The sequence below is a fragment of the Podarcis gaigeae genome, assembly GCF_964106915.1.
Source record: "Podarcis gaigeae genome assembly, chromosome: 8".
Taxonomy (NCBI): Eukaryota; Metazoa; Chordata; class Lepidosauria; order Squamata; family Lacertidae; genus Podarcis; species Podarcis gaigeae.
Window position 1 is genome coordinate 62753585 of NC_139684.1, and position 26569 is coordinate 62780153.

General features: G+C 47.3%; 2 protein-coding genes across 3 annotated transcripts in view; one reads left to right on the forward strand and one right to left on the reverse strand.

Annotated features, from left to right (window-relative positions):
• Positions 1-9465, forward strand: part of GRHL3 (grainyhead like transcription factor 3) — a 52143-nt gene extending 42678 nt beyond the window's left edge. For both annotated transcript variants that reach the window (XM_083751740.1, XM_083751741.1), the window contains exon 16: positions 8591-9465. In XM_083751740.1, coding sequence (XP_083607866.1) covers positions 8591-8705 — 115 coding nt within the window. In that variant the 3' untranslated portion in view covers positions 8706-9465. The remainder of the gene's footprint in view (positions 1-8590) is intronic.
• Positions 9466-12317: 2852 nt separating this feature from the next.
• STPG1 (sperm tail PG-rich repeat containing 1) overlaps positions 12318-26569 on the reverse strand; it is a 28188-nt gene continuing 13936 nt past the window's right edge. The window contains exons 7-9 of the mRNA XM_083751886.1: positions 23241-23412; positions 19490-19680; positions 12318-12532 (exon numbers count right to left, since the gene is read on the reverse strand). Coding sequence (XP_083608012.1) covers positions 12456-12532; positions 19490-19680; positions 23241-23412 — 440 coding nt within the window. The 3' untranslated portion in view covers positions 12318-12455. The remainder of the gene's footprint in view (positions 12533-19489; positions 19681-23240; positions 23413-26569) is intronic.

A 26569-nucleotide genomic window follows, 5' to 3' on the forward strand; every position in this document is an offset into this window, starting at 1 on the left:
TCTTACTTGTATATAAAATTATTACCGAGACTATTCACAGTGCTGTGTTGATTATGGTATGTACACACCATACATTTCAAGTAAGGTAAAGGTAAAGGTACCCCTGCCCGTACGGGCCAGTCTTGACAGACTCTGGGGTTGTGCGCCCATCTCACTCAAGAGGCCAGGGGCCAGCGCTGTCCGGAGACACTTCCGGGTCACGTGGCCAGCGTGACAAAGCTGCATCTGGCGAGCCAGAGCCGCACACGGAAACGCCGTTTACCTTCCCGCTGGTAAGCGGTCCCTATTTATCTACTTGCACCCGGAGGTGCTTTCGAACTGCTAGGTTGGCAGGCGCTGGGACCGAGCAACGGGAGCGCACCCCGCCGCAGGGATTCGAACCGCCGACCTTTCGATCGGCAAGTCCTAGGCGCTGAGGCTTTAACCCACAGCGCCACCTGCGTCCCCTACATTTCAAGTACATACACACAAATCCTGGGAACTGCGGTTCACTCTTTAAAGAACTACAGTTCCTCATACCTGTAACAAACCATAGCTCCAATGATTCTTTGGGGAGAGGATGTTACTTGATATAAATGTTTTAATTGTTATAATGCTTGTGGGATTGCTGGACTGGGCACCTTTGGAAGGAAGGACAGGATATAAAATTAATAAATAAAAGTGAACATTTAGTGAACATTCATCCTGATTAGACAATGTTGCATCTGGCAAGTGTAATCCCCAAACTTTCCTGTGCATTTTCAGGAAATGATTTGGTTATACAAGAAATTCCAATTAATTTAATCCTGAAAATAGTGACCATCTGAAAGCACCCTCTAAGTGACATCAACTCTCCCAAATCTCAAGCAGGGGTTTTGTTGGCCCTGTGGTCTGATACCCTTCTGGGTGGAGATGCCAGGGATTGAGCCTGGAACATTGTACCATCTGAAATGGTACAATCCAAGGACTGTACCATGCATCATTTCTGCCTGTTTGGGTTGTCTTGGATGAGTCCTATACCTTATGAGGAAATAACAGAGTTCCTAGCTTTATGTTTGCCTCCTAATACTAATGCAGATGTTTGTGCGTGCAAGTAGCCTTACTCTGCATTCTTGAAGACAGAACAGTCTTTCCTCACCTGCTGATTATCCTTTCTTGGCTGGTCCCTCCACCTCAGTTAATGGGCAAACATGTGTTTGTGAAATCACGTTTGTTGGAATTAGGTGAAGTTCCAAGCGTAGAGCCCAAAGAGAGGTTTGAGTTTTCCTCTTAGCAATTCTGTGCTCTGAATATAAATGAGCAAGCTCAGCAAACACAACAGAGACTGGTGTTAAAGGTCTTTCACTTACAAACAAGCTCATTATCCAAATTGCTGTGCAATTAACTGAATGCAAAGTCACAAGCTTATAAATGAAACCACCAAACCCTGACCTGGTCAGCAGCAAACTGAAATGGAAAAAGACCAGCACTCTTGCATGAGATCCCTGGACAACCAACTGCAGCTTTGTGTCAGCAGGAAGGTTCAGTACTTCCAACTTGCACTTGAAAAATCTGCTGCCCCCACCATCATGTCTTCATGAAATGACTCCTCCCTCGCTCTAATAATCCCAATCAAGGAAGAGCTAATATGGCATGATAGCTCGGGATGAGTTGGCAAGTCCTTGGTCCAAGTGGCCAGAACCTGGGAAGTTACTGATGACAAGAGACTCAGGTTGCATACACAGCACACATGCAAAGCACATTGGCCTGGTTCACACATAATGCTAAGCCATTGCTAGTTTAGGCAAAGTTTGATGTGTTTCAGCATCTGGAAACTAGCTCAGCAGACTAACCATGGTTTCTTTCCTGGCAACAAACCATGATGTGAAGCCATAGTTCGTTGATGACACATGGCTTGTTTTAACTATGGTTTGGTATTCTGTCTGAAGCCAGCAGCCTTGTTTAACCATGGTGTGTTTGGCTGCCCCTTTACCAAGCTACAGAGGCATGAAGCAGGAGCATCTTGAAAGCAACTCAAGCTTTGTCGAAATCAGCCATGGCTTGTTTGCTCACCTGTGAGATGGCTCATGGTTTGTTGAACAAACCTTGGCTAAACCAAACCAAAACTTAGCGCTATGTTAGAAAGGCCACTTTTTAATATTGTATCGTTCCTTCCCACTTAAGCTTCAGTTGATTATAATCACTATCATTCATCACATTGGCATTTTGAATGAGCTGGTGTGTGGGTGTGTCAATCACCCCACCTTATCCTCCCAGCAACCCTGTGAGGTAGGTTAGGCAAACACAGCTGGCCCAAATTCATTCGAAGAGTTTCATGGCCGAGCAGGGATTAGAACTTGGGCCTCCAACACCCTGCCCCTTGCTTCAGATTGGCTCCCAACCAGTGGAAGTTTGCTGCCCTTGTTCCCACAGTTGTTGCCGCATTACATCAAGCTTGGACCTAGATTGATAGTGGTGCTAGAAGGGAAGCTACTGTAGCCCCTTAAAGAAAAGCACCTGTATGAGCTGGGTGAGGGAAGCCTTTCATCCTGTCAAAGGAGGGTTATCTGACTGACGTGGGTCGGCTTCATCTGCAGAACAGGCAAAGAGGCCCTCCAGTTTTGGAGGGGCAGGTTTTAATTCCATGGGAATGAGCTAGCTGAGGTTTTCCAGAGCGGCTTCTGAAAGAAGCAGCTGTGTCTCTGAACCGCCCCAGGTCCTCCGCAAACCGCAGCCCTTCTCCCCTTGCCTGACAGGTGAGGAACATCTCCTCCATTGCCAAACTTTCTCTCCTCTGTTTCCTTGAAGGCCTCCTTGTGAGTGAGATACAATCGAGTATCCCAGGTTCTCCCCCGCACCTCCCAATCAATGCTTGGCAGATGAGCTCATTGCTTTCGTTGGACCCAGTCCAGGGCTTGGGCTGAAAAGAGAGGCAAAGCGGCAGAGCTGCCGAGCACTAGAGGGTGTGCCTGATGCAGCCCACAGCTGAGCAGGGCTTTGGAGAAGGGAAAGGAGGCCCTCGGTAGGTTGTGGGTGGTGATGAGAGCATCAGGCTAGAGAGAGAATAAGGCCAACGTACATAACTCACCAAGCATGACTAATCGGCCACAATTGTGGCCTGCCAGTTGTTTGAAAAAACAAGAAAACTGGTAAGGCACCTGTAACAGGAAAAGAAGTGGCTCATTTACTCAGTTGAGACTACTTAAAATGTGTTCCTGAAGGCAGCTAGATGTTGGAGGGTTCCAGATGGACACAAGATAGGAGTTCTTCACACAGCACAGAATTAAACTATGGGATTTTCTCCCTGAAGAGGTAGTGATGGCCACTAACTTGGATGGCTTTAAAAGATGGTTAGGCAAATTATGGAGGACAAGGCTATATGTTCTGCCTCCACTGTCAAGAGGCAATATACCCCAAAATACAAGTTGCTGGCAGCTGCAGGTGAGAAGGCTGTTGTGCTCAGGTTTTGCATGTTAAGGCTTCCCATGAGCTGATCACTGTGAGAACAAGAAGCTGGACTAGGTGGGCCTTTGGCATGATCCAGCAGACCCTTCTTATGATTATTCCAAAACAGGTTGGGGCTGCCTGCTGGGCTGCTATATGTGGCTGGCAAGCCAGTGGTGGGTGGAGCCCCTTGAGACCAGCAGGGTAGAAGACAGTGGACCCAAACAGTAAATGAAGCCAGAGCCAATGGCAGGTGATGCTGACTAATTCTTGTCTCCCCTGCCCTTCTGTGTTGAGTTCTTGCGGTCAGTGTAGCCTTTATAGGAGGAAGAAGCCAGCAACCAATGCAACCCCGGGGACTGGTTATACCTAAGGAGGTAGACAGGTGAGGGCTGGCCAAGGGCATGCTGAGCTTGGTGGGGCAGTAGCACATCAACCCTAATCGATCAGCCTCCACTGGGCCTGGCAAACTGCATCAGACCTAATGGGTAGTGACCTATACAAGTCTGGGATGAACACCAGTTCAGGAAGTATTTTAAAGTGCTCTCCAGTGTGATACTTTGGTGTGGCTGGCTAGATGCTACTCTTTGCTGTGCCAGACAAGGAACACAGACACCAGGTGGCTTATGGGAGCCAGGTATGAGCGCAGAGCACACCTGACTCTCAGACCATTACACCTGGAAGCTCCCTCTTTTGTAGCACGTAATAATAATAATAATAATAATAATAATAATAATAATAAATTTTATTTATATCCCGCCCTCCCCAGCCGAAGCCGGGCTCAGGGCGGCTAACAACACTAAAACAGTACAACATTATAAAAACATTATAAAAAGTAATTAAAATCAAAATTGATGGCAACCATAAAGTAAAGTTTTGTAAAGATTGCCAAAGGAGGGAGTCAGGCTGCGCCCTGACCAAAAGCCAAAGGCCAGGTGGAACAGCTCTGTCTTGCAGGCCCTGCGGAAAGATGTCAAGTCCTGCAGGGCCCTTGTCTCTTGTGACAGAGCGTTCCACCAGGTTGGAGCTGCAGCCGAAAAAGCCCTGGCTCTAGTTGAGGCCAGCCTAACCTCTCTGTGGCCTGGGACCTTCAAGGTGTTTTTATTTGAAGACCGTAAGTTCCTCTGTGGAGCATACCAGGAGAGGCGGTCCCGTAGGTACGAGGGTCCTAGGCCGTATAGGGCTTTGAAGGTTAAAACCAGCACCTTAAACCTGATCCTGTACTCCACCGGGAGCCAGTGCAGTTGGTATAGCACCGGATGAATGTGATCTCTAAGCCAGTGTTTCCCAACCTTTTTTGGGCAAAGGCACACTTGTTTCATGAAAAAAATCTCGAGGCACACCACCATTAGAAAATGTTTAAAAAATTAACTCTGTGCCTATATTGACTATATATAAAGTAACTCTCTTTAATAGGCATCAAATAAACACAAAGAAAGTATTTTATAATTACTTTATTATGAAATAGTAAGTACCGTATTTTTCGTCCCATAGGACGCTCCGTCCCATAGGACGCACCTACTTTTTTTGGGGGGGGGGAAATAAAGGAAATTTTTCCCCTTTATTTCCCCCCCCAAAAAAAAACCAGGTCGGGGAACAGTGGGATGGCGGTGCTGCGCCTCCCCGCTGTCCCCCGAGCTTGTGGGGCTGGCCCATGTCTGCCCGGCGCGAGGGGCGCTCTGCTTCAGGGCGCCCCGCGCGTCGGGCGGCAGGCTACAGTCAGCAGCATGGGGAACCCTCTGTTTCAGGGCGCCCCACGCGCCCCCCGGTGCGCAAGGCTTGCCAACACGAGCGCGGAGCACGGGGCGCCCTTCGGCTGCCAGCTGCCGCCCGCAAGCCTTGCGCTCCTGGGGGGAGATCCCCCGGGTGCGCAAGGCTGGCCAACACCAGCGCGGAGCACGGGCGGCCTCCGAAGGGCGCCCCGTGCTCCGCGCTGCCAGCTGCCGCCCGCAAGCCTTGCGCTCCTGGGGGGAGATCCCCCGGGTGCCCAAGGCTTGCCAACACGAGCGCGGAGCACGGGGCGTCTTCCGAAGGGCGCCCCGTGCTCCGTGCTGCCAGCTGCCGCCCGCAAGCCTTGCGCTCCTGGGGGGAGATCCCCCGGGTGCGCAAGGCTGGCCAACACCAGCGCGGAGCGCGGAGTATGGGGCAGCCTCCGAAGTTCACCCCGTGCTCCGCGCTGCCAGCTGCTGCCCGCAAGCCTTGCGCTCCCGGGGGGAGATCCCCCGGGTGCGCAAGGCTGGCCAACACCAGCGCGGAGCACGGGGCGGCCTCCGAAGGGCGCCCCGTGCTCCGTGCTGCCGCCCGCAAGCCTTGCGCTCCCGGGGGGAGATCCCCCGGGTGCGCAAGGCTGGCCGACACCAGCGCGGAGCGTCCTCCGAAGGGCGCCCCGTGCTCCGCGCTGCCAGCTGCCGCCCGCAAGCCTTGCGCTCTCGGGGGGAGGTCCCCCAGGTGCGCAAGGCTGGCCAACACCAGCGCCGAGCACGGGGCGTCCTCAAAAGGGTGCGCAAGGCTTGCCGACACCAGCGCGGAGCACGGGCCGGCCGGCCGAAGCGAGCGGCGATGGGATGTGGGAGCTCGCTCGCTCGCCACCCCGCATGTGCTCGCCGCTGCTGCCCCGCCTCTCGCCGCCCGACTCGCCCGCCTCCCTCCCACGGCACACCAGGCAACGTCTCGCGGCACACTAGTGTGCCGCGGAACACCGGTTGGGAAACACTGCTCTAAGACTTGCCAACACCAGCGCGGAGCACGGGGCGTCCTCCGAAGGGCGCCCCATGCTCCGTGCTGCCGGCTTCCGCCCGCAAGCCTTGCCCTCCTGGGGGGAGATCCCCCGGGTGCGCAAGGCTGGCCGACACCAGCGCGGAGCGTCCTCCGAAGGGCGCCCCGTGCTCCGCGCTGCCAGCTGCCGCCCGCAAGCCTTGCGCTCTCGGGGGGAGGTCCCCCAGGTGCGCAAGGCTGGCCAACACCAGCGCCGAGCACGGGGCGTCCTCAAAAGGGTGCGCAAGGCTTGCCGACACCAGCGCGGAGCACGGGCCGGCCGGCCGAAGCGAGCGGCGATGGGATGTGGGAGCTCGCTCGCTCGCCACCCCGCATGTGCTCGCCGCTGCTGCCCCGCCTCTCGCCGCCCGACTCGCCCGCCTCCCTCCCACGGCACACCAGGCAACGTCTCGCGGCACACTAGTGTGCCGCGGAACACCGGTTGGGAAACACTGCTCTAAGCGAAGACCCCGTAAGGAGTCTCGCTGCGGCATTCTGCACCTGCTGGAGTTTCTGGGTCAGTCTCAAGGGCAGCCCCACGTAGAGCGAGTTACAATAATCCAGTCTGGAGGTGACCATCGCATGGATCACAGTGGCTAGGTCAGGGCGAGAGAGGTAAGGAGCCAACTGCTTAGCTTGGCGGAGATGAAAAAATGCCGCCTTTGTTATAGCTGCAATCTGCGCCTCCATGGAGAGGGAGGTATTGAAGATTACACCCAAACTCTTAACGGACGGTGCTGGCACTAATTGCACCCCCGCAAGAGATGGGAGTTGCCCCCTCAGTCCCATGTCGTCCCGTCCCAGCCAGAGGTCCTCTGTCTTCGAAGGATTTAACTTCAACCGGCTCCCACGTAACCATCCAGCCACAGCCTCCAAGCATCTGATCAGACATCTGATCAGATCATCTCCAAGTAACCCAGACATCTTTCCTCAGGGGAGAGATTTTGTGCTTTGGAAACAGCAAAAGCGGTAAAATTTATTAGGGGTCGTTATGTATAAGCTTTTAATGTTGAATGAAGAGAGTCTCCAGGGTTTGTTTTTTGTTTTTCTAAAAAACAAAACAAAAACAAAAACCACCAGGTACAACATGAGAAAACCCTTAATTCTTCCGCAGTTACTTGTCCATATAAAATGCCTCTCTCTGTGCACTACAAGGAGAGAGAGAACTGGTTGCAGTTGAGAAATGTAAAATATGACAATAATCTATCCAGTTCCGACTTTATGGGCCTGGGATTTTCCCCCTTGTATCTGAGGCTGGCTGACATTCCTTGAATTGTAGCTTGAAGGGTGTGTATGCTCTATGATTACAATGACTTGTTCCTGGTAGGTAAGGGCTAAACCACACGATACATGGGAGTTCTGTGATCAATTTCCCAGATTTATGTTTACTCAAATAGAGTTGCACAGGGCTGCCAATTTGATTGGAGCAAAGGTCCTGGGGCTGTGTGCATAAGTGCATAGCCCTCTCCCCTCCCATACTATATGTGCAGGGGGACCGTACTCTCACCACCAGCCCTGCACAGAGTAGCTGGGATGGGGATGGGTTTAATTGGAGAAAATAGCACAAGGGGAAAGGTTAAATACTCCACCTCCAAGCACTGGTGCTAGCTACAATCAGATTCAAAGTCCACCACGGTCTCTTCCCATTTCAGTAAAAAATAAAGCCAGGAGATCAATTATCAGATCTCCTTTATAATGCTGGTTAGGCAGTAAATGGGTTTTAAGCCCCAAAATCCATAAATCAAACTTTCATTCATGAAATTATCATTGGTCTTAAACAAGATACTTGTGTACTTAGAAAACATTGTACAACTGTCTTTTATTTTGTGCTTTATTATTATATGATTAAGTGATTTGATGTACTGTGCTTGTCACGGACATACCAATGAGAAAGCTCAACAAGAACTTTATATAGTCACACACACACCCCAAGAATCCTGGGAACTGTAGTTTACCTGTCACACAGCTGCAGTCCCTGGCACCCTCGAAAGACTACAGTTCTCAGGATTCTTTGGGCGAAGAACTATGCTTTAAATGTGCAGTGTGGATGTGATTAATGGCTTCTCCAACCAGAACAGAGCAGAAAGTGGAAGCAAGTCACTCCACTATCCATATTGTAGTTAAAGAGCATTTGTCATTTGATTGGATACAAGCAAGTGTATATATGTCATTGGAGAGGCCATCCTCTTCACCCCCTGCCCTCAACAGATGCTTAGTTAAGCTTGCCCTAGAGGGTGGGGTGGGAATTCATTTCTCCTTTCAAAATGGCAGTCAGCCCCCTAAGAGAGAAGTACTATGGCTCTCCGCCAAAGAACATTGTTTTGATCTTATAGTGCAATTCCCCACCTCGGAAAATTGCAGGGTTTCCCCATCTTTGAGGGACTTCCGATGGGGAGCTGTTGAGCTGAGCCTCTCTGTTCTGCTTCCTTTCCAGAATCCTGGTGAATATGGACAACAACATAATTCAACACTACAGCAACCACATGGCCTTTTTACTTGATGTAGTTGAAGCAGAGGACAAGTTCCAGGTGACCCTCAAGGAGCTCTAAGGACTCAAAAAGGCTACACTTCTGCTGGGAGGCTGCTTGTGAAGCTGAGTTCGACCCACCAGCAAACCACCCCATAGTCAAGACCATCGGCTCAAAGCATTTAGCTTGAACGCCCTCCCTTTTGGAGGGAGGGAGCAAGAGAGAGAGACAGAACCAAGGCTCCACATGTGAAGATTGCTTTGAAGATCCATTCTCAGTGTGAATGTGGAACTTCTGTCCCTTGAGGAGTTGTTGTTGCTGTTGTTGTTGTTTTATACTTTATTTTTATTATGATCCTCTGCCAGGCAATCAATTCTGAGCTTTTTTACTTTTCCGCACTTAGGGAAGCACCAACTTCTTTCAGGCAGGGGAACGACCCGTTGCCTGTCTTGGCCTCTCTGAACTGCCAAACTAGCAAACAAGAGACTGTCACAATTGCATATGGATATTACCAAATATGCCTACACACAAGCACACACATAACCTTACATTTTCTCACTGCCTTACTACTTGCCCTTATAACCCTGGATGTAAATACCTGCAAGAGAAGTGTCTGGCCAGAGGGACCGTTTTATACATTTCTGATTCCATTTGTTATTTTATAAATATATATATAATAATTATAATAATAATATCTATCTCTCTATCTGTGTGTATATGTATAAATAGTATCTTGTTTTATACTGAACTTGACAATGGAGGAAGGTAGAGCATTTCAAAACCAGGCTGCTTCATAATTCCCCAGGGTTGTTGTCTTTGTTTTTTTTGTGTTTTTTTTGGTTTTTTTCTGTTCATTTTTGTAAAAAAAAGTAAAAAAAAAAGTGTATGTTATTATTATGGTAATAAAGATTCAAAGACTGAAAGCAAGCTTGGGACAGTGTACTGGTAAGTATTGAATAGGGATGGGTTTTTCATTTCTTCAGGAGCATTTTGGAAGTGGGGCAACAAGGAGACCTTGGCTGCTGAGTCTTGCTTCCAGCAAAAATGCAGCTTTGATAACATTCCATAGACTGATAATGTGCCTAAGGCAGGCCTCTCTTAGGAAGCAGCTTCTGTCCTTTGCAGAAACAGAAGTTGCACCAAGCTGGAGGTGATAGGAGGAGAGCTTCTCAAGGGAGAAGGCTGGTAAAGGCGGTAGATTCATCTGGGCCAGTAGTTCACCAGAGTGGCTGGGGAATTAATAAAAACATTATTATTATTATTATTATGAAGGGGAAATGGATTACCGGTAATTAAAATGGGCTGGGCCTTTAAAGCCCCCTTGTATGCACCCAGCATCGTAAGTGACAGGGGCTTAGCTGATATTGGGGTATTTTGTGAACATGGTTGACCCCTGTAAATCATTGCCCCATTGGGTTGATGAAGGGCTTTAACCAGATACCTTGTTCATTGAATTGAATTGGCTTTGGGACACAGTCCTGCAGCCACATCTGCCTGGCTGCTGTGTTATGTCACTGCATTTATCATGTCGGCCAGGATTGGTTGGAATCACTCAGGAAAGGATGCCAGTGGGGGGTGGGTGGGTGTGCCTAAACTGCAAAAGAGAGATAACAATGGCGGGAAAGGCAAACGAACAAAACCCTTACAATCCCACTCTCACTCCACTTTTGACGGGAAATATACTCAAGCATACAAAGACAGGTTTTCTCTGCCATACCTGGAGATGTCAGGGATTAATATGGGGCCATTTTGCATGCATGACATGTTCATCCTCAAGTGTTTCTAAGGGTGTGGCTACTTTCCCTCCCATTGCAAGACCCCATCTGGAAATCAACCTCTAGCACCCAGAACAAGCATCATGCACTAAATAAACAAGTCAGACACACACAACTCCTCCTCCTCACAGTGCTGCTATCTGACCCAAATCAGGGCCGTACTGCTGCTATTTGCTAAAATTTAGAGGCATGACATCTGATTGTGGATCTGCGTTGTCCTATCTAATTATTTAAAAGTAGGTGGTGTAGGTCACCCACTCATGGCAATCTTTTGTTTCTTGGGAATTACTTGTCAACTGGAAAATCCAGTCCACCATTGGGTGGGTAAGGGGAATGAGAGAGCAGGAAACATTATTTGTTGTTGTGGCGGTGGCAACCTTAGGCCCATCCTTCACTATGCAAAAGGAAAAAATGGTGCAGGATTCCTGTGGCCCATAGAGCTTTTGCTGGAGGAGTAAAGATGTTTATTTGTCTGAGTTCTGCTATATCACCAGGATGTTGGCCAATCAAGGTTTCGAACCGAGCTACAAGTCACACAACCCTTTCGCCACGTCTCAAGCAGGGCACAAACCTATTGAACCCATGTTGTCAAAAGACCCTAAACCCCACACTTGGTTCTAGGGAGTGTCACCCATCAGAGGTCAATGGAGAGAGAGGACAGCCTAACTCCCCTGGCTCAGTTCACTCAGCTTAGTGGCGGGGCTGAGAGTGGGCTTGAGGGAAAGTTTGGGAGAGTGGCAAATTGCTTTCAAGCAGATCATGCGCGTCTGGTGCATATTCCGAAGCATGGGCCTACATTCTTCACTCCTCACCCAGAACCCACTGACTCTTCTGGAGATTGAAGCATAAACTCCTGAAATGTCAGGGGTGGCAGTGAGTCCTACGGGTGCCCAAGGTTATGTCAAAGAGCTTGTGATTCCAGTGGAATCCGCAGCAGGCAGAGACAGCTGGTTTGGCCCGACCTTAGAGCTGTTTCTCAGCCACTGCCCCGGCAACACGGGACATTCATGGTAAACTTTACCCACATTTCCTTCAAACAGAATGGGGTTAAATTTGTGGGAAAGCTGAGAAGGACTGAGCACACAAACTGCACTGTCCGCAGTGCAGGATCAGCGCAGAGCTCAGAGCACATTGGATGGCTTCTACCAAGAGGCAGCAGTGTGTGTGTGACTGCTGCAGAGTAATGGTTGTGGGAAGGGTACCTGTGTTGTTTAGATCATTTGGGGCTACGCTGCTGGTTTAAAGAGACTGGGAGAGTAGAAGGAAGTGACCACCAGGCAGGAGACTTGGAAGTCGGCAGACGGCCATTGGCAGTGGAAGCCCTAAGTGACAAGTCAATGGGTAGTGGCAAGTAGAGAGAAAAAGAGAGGTGTGGCAAATTACCCGTTGCTAATGAACAACCCTACAGGGTTGGCGCTGCTACAGGATGTCCCCGTTCAGCACATGGCTCCTCCTTGGATTTGTCTAATTTCTCTCTAAAGCCAGTAAAGCCCACAGCCATCATGTGCTAGTGAATTCCATTTCTGAAACACTAAGAAGCAGTTTCTTTCCTCTGTCTTGAATCGACAGCTAATAAATCTCACTAGGTGAGCCCAAGCTCTGTTACTTCTCTGTTCACCTTCACTGCACCATGCATATCATTTTAAATAAAAAACCCTCTATCACCTCCTCTCAACAGCCCCCATCTCCAATATTTTATTCCCAATGAGATGGTGAGAAAGTAGGAGCCAGGCAGGTCAGGCTTCTTAATTTTTATAAATAAATATTGGCATGAACAATCTACTGTCCACCAAAAGCCAACAATGAAACGACATCCATTCTCTATATCCAAAACTCATCTTCTGTCATGTTTGCGAAACAGGAGAGACTCAGGACCCACTCCCCCCCCCCCCCCAGGAAATACAGGATTTCAAACAGGTGGGTATCATGTCTTGTTCACAGGCAAGTGAATGCAAAATTCATTTGTTCCTTTTTAAAACAAAACAAAACAAAACAGAGAAATGCAGCACATGCAAATAAGAGCGCTTGGCAAACCGACACTGTGGGATCCTCTGCTTTACAATACTGGCACCCATTTATTGGTGGTGTTGTAGATGAAGGATTGCTTTTGTGGTACGGGGATGTTGTATGCCCCTAGAAGGAGAAACAGACATAAAAGATGTCAGGTTGACTCTCAGGACTCAGAAGGTGGGTTTTGCAGCTTTTACGTTTTTGCATGAAGTGCACTCTTGTACAGTGGTACCTCAGGTTACATACACTTCAGGTTACATACGCTTCAGGTTACAGACTCCGCTAACCCAGAAATAGTGCTTCAGGTTAAGAACTTTGCTTCAGGATAAGAATAGAAATCGTGCAGCGGCGGAGCAGCGGCAGAGGGAGGCCCCATTAGCTAAAGTGATGCTTCAGGTTACGAACAGTTTCAGGTTAAGAACGGACCTCCGGAACGAATTAAGTACTTAAATCGAGGTACCACTGTATTACCACACATACCCAGCTAGGTGAGTCTTATTCTTGCCTTTCCTTGCAAATCCAAACAAATATTTTGCTAGGTTGAGTAGATGCCAGGGGGGCCAAGGCTCCTGGGCTTTCTTCAACAGGTAGCACAGAAGAAGAAATACAGCTAGGTGTTGGGTTGCCAACTCCCCCCCCGGTGGGGCTCCTGTGCCATTGACCAGATGCCTGTGCATGTCAGGATGAGCTTTGTCTGCTGAATTCCTGCCTTCTATGCCGTTCAAAGCATAGGAGCCCCGCCAGAGCTAGCAGCCCCCACTGCAAGCGCAAATGAGGATTAGAATCATCTGCTTTGCTAACTAACCTGGCTCCTATTCTTTTAATAGCAGCCTGGCTCACAGACATTTAGCAGATGAATCTTTCCCAGCTTGTTCATCTCTATATGAGGGATATGTCCATGGTGCATTGTGTGGGTGCAATGGTATACAGTTGTACCTTGGTTCACAAATGCCTTGCAATTCGAAAATTTTGGCTCCCGAACGCTGCAAACCCAGAAGTGAGTGTTTTGGTTTGCGAACGTTCTTTGGAACCCAAACGTCCAACGCAGCTTCCGTGGCTTCCGAATGTTTTGGAAGTGGAATGGACTTCTGGAATGGATTCCGTTCAACTTCTGAGGTACCACTGTACTTGAGGATACACACAACCCTGTCTCTTCCCCTGCCCCCGCTCACTGCCCCTTTTGTCAGGACAGGACCAGGGTGTTTACCATTTCCCCCCTTGAAAAGCACATAGACCTGAAGGAGGAACTTGGAAGAGTGACTCCTCCTTCCCCCCTTTCAGCTCTATGTGATTTTCTACATTGGCACCTGAGCAGCTGAATAGAAAGGGGGATGACTGAGAGAGTAGCAGAAAAAAGGGAGAGAGAAAATGAGTGACTGGGAGGGAGAAGTAAAACAGGTCCTCTTGAAATGGCATAATTTTTCATGTATATTCTCACCACCAAACCAGAATCAAATTGCAGATCACAACTCCTCCTATTGACTGAAGTGTGGGGGAAAAAAATGATCCAGCGTTTTCCACTGCTGCCAAGGTGCAAAAACACTAATCTGAGACAGTTCTGAGGGGAAAGGCGGGCGGGCAATAAATAAATAAATAAATAAATAAATAAATAAATAAATAAATAAATAATCAATCAATCCTCTTATCTTTTGGGCTAAGTGAAAGTAGCCACCCTAATGGAGAGGCAAGTAATGGGCTGGGAGCCTAAGTATACTTCAGAATGTATAACTCTGACTTTTGGCCTTGGAGCACTTCTGCCAGCCAGAGTAGACAGTACTGGGCTGGAGGGACATAAGTCTGATTAAATGCAATGTTAATTTAAAGTTTCTTCTTTTCTGCCTGTTTTACTGCTTCCTGTTCAATGTGACTGGGAGAGTAGTGGTTAATTAGGTTCTAATTACATGGGGAAGTGGCTTTCATTACTGGTTTCTCAGAATTGTTTTCTGTTTTTTATAGTGAAATGGCAATATTTCACAATAAAAGAAAGAAAAGTGGGAAAATAATGAAAGGAAATAGCTATTAAAAACCCTTTGCACTGCAGAAAGATGCTGGCTAATTAAAGGGGAAATCAATCACTGATCTCCCAGCAACAATGAACAAAACAAGATAGAAACCACTAGGAGGAAGCTTTTAATTAAAAGCACAGTAGACCTTAAAAGCTCAATAGCACTTTGCCAGTTCACGCAGGTTGGTATGGTGCTGCAATTTTTAAACCGCCATATACCTGTACAAGCCAAGTATGGAACAGAACAGGGGGTCAACACAGAAAACAATGACATGCAACTATTTTACAATGTTGTCTGGATTCTCTGCACAAAGTGATTCAACAAAAGATGGTGATTCCAGAGCAAAGGGCTAGCGTGGAAGCAACCCAGATTGGAAGAATGGGAGTTTTATCCTTTGCATCATGTTACCTATGAAAGAACTCATGGGCTGCAGTTCTGATAATGCATGGGAATACTTTTTCTGCTTTGACAATTCAACTACTCAGTAGAGGTACAAATCCTACCAATGAATCATTATTACTTACTGTAAATTATGGGTAAAATTGCTATTGTCTACGTTTCAAGCTCTACATTAATCTGTCAGAGGGGCTTAGGTTCATATTTCTTGTATTGCTTACTTACTCCAATAAAGATAATGTTACAACTCATGGGCTGTAACTGTCATGGACTGCAGTGAGGTTTCTGTCACCCTCTATTGTGTTGAGCATTTTGCCCCATGAGATGGTCTGCTCACACATTCAGAATTCTCTGGAGGTTTTTTAATGGAAAAGAGGAGGTTGGCTTTTAAGAGACTCTTCACACTAGCACCTGCTAACAATGCAAAGCAGAAAGCTGATTTACAGCTGTTCGTCCAAACAACACTTTAATAAAGCACAACAATCCCTCTGAAAGGTATTTAATTCTGATTTTACACTTATATCCTACATTTCCTGCAAGGAGCTCAATACAGCATATATGGTTCTTGTGGAAGATTGCAGTCAAACATATCTATGCAGGACTGCTAGTTAGTATATGAAGGAGTTAAGGACAGCAGAGTTGCATTGTTAGATAGACTCAGTTATGTATAGCCTTTCTACTTCCTTTCTCTCAGCTGCATATAACCAATGAAACAGGATGTGTGTAAGCTTGCTCCTGAGCTTACAGCATGTATTTGGAATGAAATTCTGTATTTTCCACCCAAAAATATGTTGCCTTTATTATCCTTGCTGCTTCATGGAACAATGCATGACTGACACCTTGAATCTGTAAGTAAATCTTTTAAACTTACTTAGCAGTGTGGGGTCTACTGTTTGTAGGAGGGGTAGAAAGAGGTCAGCCACAGTGTGCAGCTGAACAGGGTAAAGAGGGTTTAAGAACCTATTTGCTATATTGAGGCTTAATTTTGTGATCTTAATACTCTGCTACTGGGGATCTGTGTGTAAAAGCTGCACATTTTGAATCCAAGCACCCAGCCATTTCTTTTTGTTGTTCACCCACACACGCCAGTTCACAGGGGTTCACATATTTCATTTTCCTCACACATCGTTCTCTCCCTCCCACACCACCACCACAACAACCACACAACAACTATGTGAGGTAGGTTAGACTGACTGACCCAAAGTCACCCACTGAGTTTCATGGCTAGTCTGACACCCTAACTACCACACTACACTGCTAACATGATGCTCACACACAAAGCAAAACAGAAAAGGGGTAAGTGGAGAAGCCAGCTGTTGAAAAGGAAGGAAATACTTTCTAGTTCATGTTGTTGCTTTCTATTTTCACTGATAAACTTTAGTGCACCAATGAAAAAAGAAAATCATGTTTTTTCTAAAATATAACCTACCTTCCTACCTTTCTAAGCCTGCCCATATTTTCGGGACACAGGACCTCAATAAAGATTAAGACATTCCTTCCCAAATTAAATTTACAGCACATACTGTACTAGGTTTTATTGTTGACTTTTTATTGCCATTTGTTGCAATCACCTCAACACAGGAAGTTAGCCTGGGTTATTCTGTATTTTAACACTTGCTGGATCCAGGGGTTAGAAGGAAATAACCTATGGCCTCCCAAACTCTTAAGTGTGTGTGTGTGTGTGTGTGTGTGTGTGTGTGTGTGTTGAGGGGGTGTTGGTTAGTATTTTATTCTAAAAAGGCTTAAAAGGCTGTCGCCTGCCTTGAACTTCTGTTGTCAGGGCGGGTTAGAAATCTCAAAGAATTTTTTTTTTAAAAAAAGCCCTTAAACAAATAAATATGAATATAGTTTTGGGACAGATGACAAGATGCAAAGCTAGCTATTAAAGTCACTTCCCAGCTGGGCAAGTCAACCATTACAGGGCTTAAGAATCAGTACTTGTCATCCTCCTTTCCTTTCTGACGCACTGTCCGCCCTTTCTATCTCATCACAAGAATTTTTAAAAGATGCCATTAATTTAAGAACAACCAAGTAAACCCTGTGGTGGCAAGACAAGGAGCTGAATGATGGTTTCCCAAAGATGATTCGTTACGCAACTCCTGGAAGCTGGTGTTTTTGTTTTGTTCTTTTGTTCCATCATAGGCTATTACATCTGGTGACGTACAGATGGCAATAACTTGCTTATAAAGGGGGGGGGGACACTGGACTGAACCTCCTGCAAGCTGGAGTCAAAAGAGCAGAGTCTCAGGCATCATACGCACCATCTATTTAAAGCTCTTGACTGCCCTCTAAAGAACTGTGGAATTGGTAGTTTGTTACGGGTGCTGGGAATTGTAGGTCTGTGTGTGGGAACTACACTTCCTATAATTCTTTCGAGTGGAAGGGGAACCATGTGATTTAAATGTAGTCCATTCCAGAGAGAGAGAGAGAGAGAGAGAGAGAGAGAGAGAGAGAGAGAGAGAGAGAGAGGCGCAGAGGCAGCTTCTTTCAGACAAAGATTCTCACAAGAAATCTCTTTGAAGGAAAGGAACATAAGATCCCAGTGCCCCTGAGGAAGATTTTAATTGAAACAGGCTGGGCTGTTTTCATTATTTTCATTCAGCAAGCATAATCCTCCCAAGTTCACTACCGTTGGATTCTTGTGGTTTCCATTTTCTTAGGCTACCCAACCCCCTTATTTCTCACTTGTTCCCAGCTCTGGCCAATGCACTTAGCTTTTCATAGCAAGAACTTCCCCTCATTCCAAACGGAAGATTGCCTCCCCTCACCCCACTTTTTTAAGGATGAAGATCTACACACACTCCCAGAATCCCTTGCAATATACGAAGGATCCAAATGCTGAATGACACCATATGCAGTGAAGCTGTAAAGGATCCTGGGCTATGATTGGGAATGCTTGAAGCATTTTGGTGCTGAGGTGCAAAATCCAAACAGCACCCCCTGAGACTCACATGAACACTGGAGCGCTATCTGCCTTGGACAATGAAGGGAGGACATAGCTGTCAGTGGCTATTCGGCTACATGGCTTTGTTCTAACTGTTGCAGGGAATAAGCCTCTGAATGCAGTTGCTGGGAATCACACAAAGGGAGAGTGCTGTTGCTCTCAGGTCCTCCCACAGGCATCTGACTGAGCACTGTGAGAACAGGATGCTGGACTAGATGGGCCTTTGGCCTGATCCAGCAGCCAGTCTCTTCTTATGCTCTTAACCTGCACAAGCCCCACTGAAATGAACAGACAAGGGCAAGAGTCTGGTGGATTGTGCCTCTGTGGTCTGATCTGTCTATCTGTCATGCAACCCCATGGGTCAGGGGACACCCCCAAACTGGCCACCTGAGGTAGCTCCCTATGCATCGCAAGGTAGTCAGCCTCTGGGTTGTATCCAACATTAGCCATTCTCAGAGTAGAACCGTTGAAACTGTGAATAAAACACGCCCATTACTTTCACTGTTGTATGCTGGATACAACTATCTGTTTTGCAAAATGTCCATTGCTGAGGACAAAACAAGTCATTAGTAATCTATGGTTGCTTCCGGATTATATCTATTATTATTATTTAGTATTCATCCTGGGGTTTTTTGCACAAAGCTTGTGGGAAGATTACACAGTGTCGGCCATTTATCAAGCATTAATTTTGATTTGTTTGAGAAGTTAGACAATGTTGTGCCAAGCGACTTTCTGGTGCATTTTCCTGTCATAAAAGAAAGGGTTTTGTTGTGCAAGAGAAGAAGAAGAAGAAGAAGAAGAAGAAGAAGAAGAAGAAGAAGAAGAGGAGGAGGAGGAGTTTGGATTTGATATCCCGCCTTTCACTCCCTTTCAGGAGTCTCAAAGCAGCTAACAATCTCCTTTCCCTTCCTCCCCCACAACAAACACTCTGTGAGGTGAGTGGGGCTGAGAGACTTCAGAGAAGTGTGACTAGCCCAAGGTCACCCAGCAGCTGCATGTGGAGGAGCGGAGACGCGAACCCGTTTCCCTGATTACATGACTACCGCTCTTAACCACTACACCACACTGAGACAATTAAGAGAGACAATTAAACTTTAATTGAGCACCCTGAATTTGCCAGTATGTGACTGAATCCCACCTGAAAATAACAACAGCCTGGAATCTCCCTTCCTGCCTGCATTTGACGTAACACCCCACCAAGTTTTGATATTGGAAACACAAAGGGTGGGGCTTAGAAGCTTCTGTTTCTGGATTGTGGCACACAACAGCTTGCTGTTTTATCCCAGCCCATTGTAACATCTGAATGCGGCTGCTGTATGCTAAGCTTGGACTTATGGAGCACCAGTATAAAAACATACTTGCTCAGTATGAAACCCCAGGGTGCCCAGTAATAGTTACTCTTTTGAGCAAGTGAGGTGAGGACGGCAGTCTTATTAAAGCATCAGCAGCCTCATGCCTGCTGCTGCTCAGGAATTCTAAGGAACTTCCAAATCAGTGCAGTTTTGAAATCAGTGGTTAAAATCAGTCCGTCATCTTGATTTAAAATGGCATCCCAAAATAGAAAGAAACCTGCTCCTTGTTGTCAAGAACAATTATGCAAAATTTGGTTACAATAAAAGGTGTCCAAATGCACAGCAAACCGACACAAGAACAACTTTCCAAAATATAGTTATACATTATAATTATTGTTAAATGAAGAAACACAACACCTTTTTGCAACAACAACATGCTTACCTGGGCCAGGTATGTCTTCGTGGGATTTATCACCTGCCCAACGGCCTGTGTTTGATACAAAGACGGCACTGGAGATATAATGCTTGGAAGGACTCTCATAGTCTACTATTTCATACTGGCCAGGCCCAGGTGCAGGGGGCGTTTTGGGGTGAGGGGCAGCTGGGGCTGAGAAGTTCAAGCCATACTTTCGCCTGTAAGAAAGAATCATAGACACTGTCCAAACTGATTTTGGCTTTGAATTCAGCTAGGCCTTCCCATTCAGCCTGCAAGGCCAGTTTGGCCAAGGCACACCCTACTCCATCCCCAAATTCATATACAACATCAGGAGCAGGGTAGGTAAAAATGCATCTGGGCCAAAAAGGGATTTGCAAACCCTGATGATCAGCTGATTGGCAGTACCTACAAAGTCCTGTACATCCCACTTTGCAAACACCGACAACCAGCTGGTTGTCAGGGTTTGCAGAGTGCTGTGCATGGACAAAAGAGGAACACCTGGCATCGTTGTGGCATCATCTGATTGACAGATGGATGGCTCGACTCACCTATCAAATATGGCCCGCCGGTGGGGTGGGGAGCAGTTAGGGGAGATAGGAATCAGTGCCCCACCCTTGCTCTCAATTGAGGAACCTCTAAATTGAGAAATCTTGGGTTTCTCCCAGTGTACAGGGAATCCTTCCCACCTTTGTTATGACTTGCTACAACTGTAGCAGCAGAGCTGTTTATAAGTACAGAGCAGTCGTTCCTTATTTCCTTTCTTTTGTTGAATAAGGGGCTTGACATGTGTGCCTGGTACATGGGCTCATTTCACCATTCATGTCAAGAGCCATTCACTGTGAGGTGGCCAGAGAGCGAAGGGCTTCTGACTGTGCCTGAAGCAAGAAGGAAGAAGGAAGTGGGAGGGTTAGGCCACACTCTCCAGCCCTCTTCAGGCTTTCTTAAGTACGTAGTTTCTACAAAGAGAATGTGCGGCCATTCATACTGCGCCCTCCACTCCCAGCCTTCCCACACTGAGCAGAAAGATGTGAAATAGGGGAGGCTGGTCCAACCCCACTCTACCTGCAGCCAGCCTACTTATATGGCTACTTATAACTGTTTGTCAGCTTCCCCCCTAGTCTCCCTGTTGCCCCTTGTAGCACTCAGCAGGGAAGAGGGTGAGTTGGCTCCGTCTGCCATTGGCTCTGGCTCCCCCTACTGTTGGGCTGCTTGCCTCCCACCCTAGCAGTGCCAATGGCCAGCCATCATCCCTGGCGTGAGTTGCAAGTGCCTTCAGCTGAATGCTGTACTCCTGTGAATCAGAAAACCCAGTGCAATTCAGGGTTTCCAGTCATAGGGAGGACTGCCGGCACATTCTAATCCATCTTCTGACAGTCCCCCATTATACAGCCCCCTCTGCAGACGTTCCAGCTCAAAGGAGGAGGACTGGAGAGGCTGGAGCAAGTAGCCCTGCATCCCTCCACAGGTAAGAGTTTAAACACCTGAAGAAGGGTAATGGGCTCGTTTTGATCAATGGCTCCTGACAAATAATTGCATGTGATCCCAAACATGGTGGTGATGTGGTGTTCCACCTTGTTACCTTCCCTAAAGGATGCCCCAGCTTTCCATATTCTGTGTGCCATCAAACCTCTGTACCTTAAAGGGTTTGGGGGCTGCGTCTGAGAATATGCTGGAAAAAGCTCATTAAAATCTAAGGGTGCTCATCTGGAACAAACTGGTGCTGTAGTCAGTGGCTCTGCACCAGCTGTAGCTCTGGCCTTGGACACATTAATCACCTTGACATAAATGGGAGTTGGATTGGCCTCTAAATGCTGATAGTTCTGGTATTTTCTGCCAGCGTAGATGGATGTTCTTTGCCCGTCAGGTTTGATTTACTTCTTCCCTAGTCATGGAGGTTTATTGCACACTACCCAGCGCCAGCTCCCCCTCCCTCTTCCTCCACAAAGCCTGCATTAAAACGGCATGAGATGTAGTAAAGATACCCCCTGACCGTGTGCAGAGAGCTCCAGGCTTGCACGGGGATGGGGGAAGGGGAAGATATGAGCAGTAATGGGCAAGAATTTAAGGGGTAGATCTTAATCTTATCTCCAGCAAACTGACTTTGCTGTTTACAGGATGGTCACCATAAAATTGACTTAGTTGAGTAACTGACTGATAGAGTGACTGGACCTTGGGGCAGGTATGGGGGAGGAAGGACTGTGTATGCAGGGAAAAGTGGGGGGCTTCCTACATATTATTAAACAGAAGGCTGAAATGAATTGTTGAACTTAACTGGCAGTGGCGTGGCGTGGCGTGGGGGGTGCAGGGGGCCGGCCGCACCGGGCGCAACATCTGGGGGTTAGGGCTAGGGGGCGCAAATCCACGGGTTAGGGGGCGCAAATTACTTGCCTTGCCCCGGGTGCTGACAACCCACTCTACGCCACTGTTAACTGGTGAATGCAAAATTCAGGCTAGGGCTTCCAAAAGCTGTCTCCACAATCCTTTTGCTCCTTTGGTCCAGAAACAGTTGCAGCAGTAATAGAGAAGGTGCTTCTGCAAGTGTGCGGAATGCCCTTCCAGGAAGAGCCACCATCAGGCCAACAGCTCTGGGTTTAGGGCTTCCTGGGTGATGCCCAGTCCAAAGGGGCCCAACCCCAATGCAGTCCATTTCACCTCTTCCAGTTATTAAAACTGAACTGGTGCAACTCCAACAACTGCCGTTTACCATAGAGATGAGGTATAGAGCAACACTCTTCTTATCTGATCCACTGGGCACAACAGCCAATCACAGCTTTCAGTTTAATACCAGACACTCAGGCTATGTGTGGCTGTAGTCTCTATGGGTCATGCAAGCTCTCTTTAGCTCTATTCATTCATTCATTCATTCAATTTATATTATGCCCTTTCTCCTTAAGGAGTCCAGGTGGCAAACACACACACACACACACACACACACACACACACACACACACTAGAACAATCCAAACACCCAGAAACAATCCCAATGTACATGCAGACTGGGGAAGATCTCTGTTTTGCAAAGGTTGTTGAAAAAGAAAGGTCTTGAGTAGGCGCCAAAAGGACAACAGAGCCGGCACCTTTCAAATATTCAAGGGGAGGGAACTCCAAAGGGGTGGTGTCATTACACTAAAAGCCAGATTGACACATCTCCCTTATTTGAGAATTAAGCAGTGATGATGAGTGACGACTGGCTCATAAATGGGCTGATGTGAGGATAAAAGAAGCAGGGAAGAACCTTTAGATGTGCTGGCTGCCCTGAGAACAGGTGGGCTGAAGCAGCTTAAACAAATGAATTCACAACAGAAAGCAAGGTCCCTATGCTACCTAACCTTGTATAGAGTTAGATCACAAGCCCCCTTAGCCTAGTACTGGCTGGCAGTGGTTCTAGGTTTCAGACAAGGGCATTTCTCAGCTGCAGATGCCAGAGATTGAACCCTGGAACTTCTGCATGCAACGCATGGGCTCTACCGCTGCGGAACAGCCCTTCCTTCATCGTAAATCACTTATGAAGGCTTGCAAGCTGCATTGCTTCTTAAGGCATACAACAACCCAAATGACTTTCCCCTGCTCCACCATATAGTCTGATGAAGAGAGCCCCTGCTTCTTAAGCAAGTTGGGGCTTGGAATTGTATATTGGTATTCCTTCTTCTTTTCCTTCTCTATCATTTCTGATCACAAGCACATCTTCCCTACTTAAGAAAAGGAGTTGGGTGACTCAAAACAAATTCCTTTTAAAGTGCAGTTGCTCAGAACTCACAGGCCGGGGAACTTCCTGGATGGCGTGACTGGGATGCCAGCTGGCTGCTGATAGGCTGCTGGCCCCGGGCTCAGTGTCTCTGTCTTGGTTTCGCGACTTGTTTTGGATCTGAAGCAGGATACCAGCACTGTAGGCGCCTGCCGTATGAAGGAATCCTTTACTCGGTAATGACCTAGATTTTAAAAAGAAAGGAAGGAATTTGAAAATGGCGACACCCAAACCAAGGCTGCACACGTAACACATATTTAAACCACATTAAAAATGCACCCCTAATCAGGAATTCTGGGAACTAGAGTTTGTTAAAGGTGATGGGAAATGCAGCTCCGTGGGCTAAACTACAGTTCCCAGAATTCTTTTGGGGAAGGGGAAATTGCACGTTAAATGAATGTTATGTACACAGCCGAGTCTTACATTTTAGCTGCAGTGGAATGAAATCGGTGCATGAGAGTCTGTTACTTGGAACAAGAGAGGAATGAAAGGAGAGGAGGAACTACCGTATTTTTTGCTCTATAAGACGCACTTTTCCCCTCCTAAAAAGTAAGGGGAAATGTGTGTGCGTCTTATGGAGTGAATGCAGGCTGCGCAGCTATCCCAGAAGCCAGAACAACCAGAGGGATCGCTGTGCAGCAATCCCTCTTGCTGTTCTGGCTTCTGGGATCCAGAATATTTTTTTCTTGTTTTCCTCCACCAAAAACTAGGTGTGTCTTATGGTCTGGTGTGTCTTATAGAGCGAAAAATACGGTTCCTCCCTCCCCTTTGGAATAGAAAATACAGTGGTACCTTGGATTACAAACATTACCTCAGGATGAGAACAGATATTGCATGGCGGCAGCAGGAGGCCCCATTAGTTAAAGTGGTACCTCAGGTTAAGAATGGTTTCAGGTTAAGAACGGATCTCCAGAACGAATTAAGTTTGTAACCAGGGGTACCACTGTACTGCCAGTCCTGCCCTTCGGAGGCAGGAGAGCATACCTGTCTTATTCAGAGTACTATTTCAGTTCATAAGAGCCTGGTGGATCAGGCCTATGGCCCATCTTATCAAGCATCCTGTTCTCACAGTGACTACCTAGCTACCTGAGGGAAACTGGCAAGCAGGACCTGAGCCCATAAGCACACCCCACACCCCATGGCCTACAGCAACTGGTATTTGAAAGCATTACTGCCTCCAGCTGTGGAGACAGAGCATAACCCATCATGGCTACCATCCCCTGTGAGCCTTCTCCTTTAAATTGTCCAATTCTCTTTTAAAGTTGGTGGCTATCACTGCCTCCTTTGGAAGCAAGTTCCATAGTGTAAAGAAGTACTGTACCGTATTTTTCGCCCTATAGGACGCACTTTCTCCCCTCCAAAAATGAAGCGGAAATCTGTGTGCGTCCTACGGGGCGAATACAGGCTTTTGCTGAAGCTTGGAGAGCGAGAGGGGTCGGTGCACACCGACCCCTCTCGCTCTCCAGGCTTCAGGGAAGCTATCAGCAAGCCTGGGGAACCCACGGGAGTTCCTGCAGGGCTCCCTAGGCTGCAGATAGCAGCCTGCTGTCCCGCGTGCAGGCGCCCTGAAGCAGAGCACCCCACGCGCCGGGTAGACATCCGCAGCCTGGGGAGCCCTGCGGGAGTTCCCGCTGAAGCAGAGCGCCCCGCGCTTCGGGCAGACATCGGCCAGCCCCACAAGCTCGGGGGACAGCGGGGCGGCGGAGCGCCACCATACCGCTGCTCCCCGACCTGGTTTGGGGGGGGGAATAAAGGGGGGGAATTCCTTTATTTCCCCCCCCAAAAAACTAGGTGCGTCCTATGGGACGGAGCGTCCGATGGGACGAAAAATACGGTACTTCCTTTTATCTGTCCCGAATCTTCCAACATTCAGCTTCATTAAGATATCCACAAATTCTAGTATTATGACCGTGCGGGCAGGCGGGGACATTTTTCTATCCGCTTTCTTCATGCCATGCATAATTCTATATATTCCTATCACGTCGCCTCTTGTTTTCTCAACTAAAATGCCTCAAATGCAGCCATTTTTCCTTATGTAGGGCTTCCCTCGCATTTGATCCGGAAGCTGCAGTTAGTGCAGACTACTGCCGCACAATTGCTGGAAGGACTGAGGCCTTGTCAGCATGGTACACTGGGTGCTGATTTGCTACTGAGTCAAGTTCAAGGCATTACTATTGGTATATAAGGCCCATATACGAGACTATTTTACCTAAAAGACCACCTTACCCCACATATACCCACTCGGCTGCTTCAACTGGCAGAATTGGCACTGCTACAGGTGCCACATAATACCTGTTCCTCATTTGTAAATACTCAATCATTTGGGCAGCAGCTACGCTTTGAAACTCCCTGCCTATTGTTATCAAGCAGGGGTCTTCGATGTATTGTTTTCGGTGCCTGCAAAAAACATTCTTGTTTAGACAAGCCTACCCAGGTGCTTACAAAGTTGGTGTGAATTTCAACCTTAGTATTTTAACTATTGTAATTTTTTCTCGATAATTTTATTGTTATCTTTTTGCAAGCTGCTTTGAGGGGTTGTTTTATAATCAAGTGGTGTATATATTTTACAAAATGAAACTAAATAAAGGAGTTTCTCCAACCCCTCGATCATTTTGATTGCCCTTTCCTGAAGCTCAGGTTTGTAAATAGACTGCACAGTAAATATTACCTCCAGGCTTTCTAGTAGAAAAACATTTGCAAAGTGGAAGAAAGTCGTTTCTTCCCACCCATCCCTTTTAAGGTCACTGATATGTCACAAATGATGTGTGAACAGGTGAGCATGTACCGGTAATATCTTTTTGTAAAATCTGGGCATATACACCTGGAAAGCTGGCAATGGGGAACAACTTTGCTTCTTCCTATCACTAAGCATTTGATTTCTAATTATTATTATTATTGTTGTTATTATTATTATTATTATTATTATTATTATTATTATTATTATACTTATACCCCACTCATCTGGCTGGGCCTCCCCAGCTACTCTGGGCGGCTCCCAACATAATATTAAAAACATGATAAAACATCAAACATTAAAACTTCCCTAAACAGGGCTGCCTTCAGATGTCCTCTAAACGTCAAATAGTCGTTTATTTCCTTGACGTCTGATGGGAGGGAGGGCGTTCCACAGGGCGGGTGCCACTACCGAGAAGGCCCTCTGCCTTTTGGTGCTATAATTTTTTTTAAGTTCTTTTGAAAGGACAAAATGCCATGACTGCATGCATTGTAAGGGGGAGAGGTCTGAATTACTGGCTGTGAGCGTTGAGGATCATAAATTGAGAAGCGATGTGGCAAGGCATGATTGTCAGACGGAGAGGCTTTTATTCGCAAGAGGTGAGGTG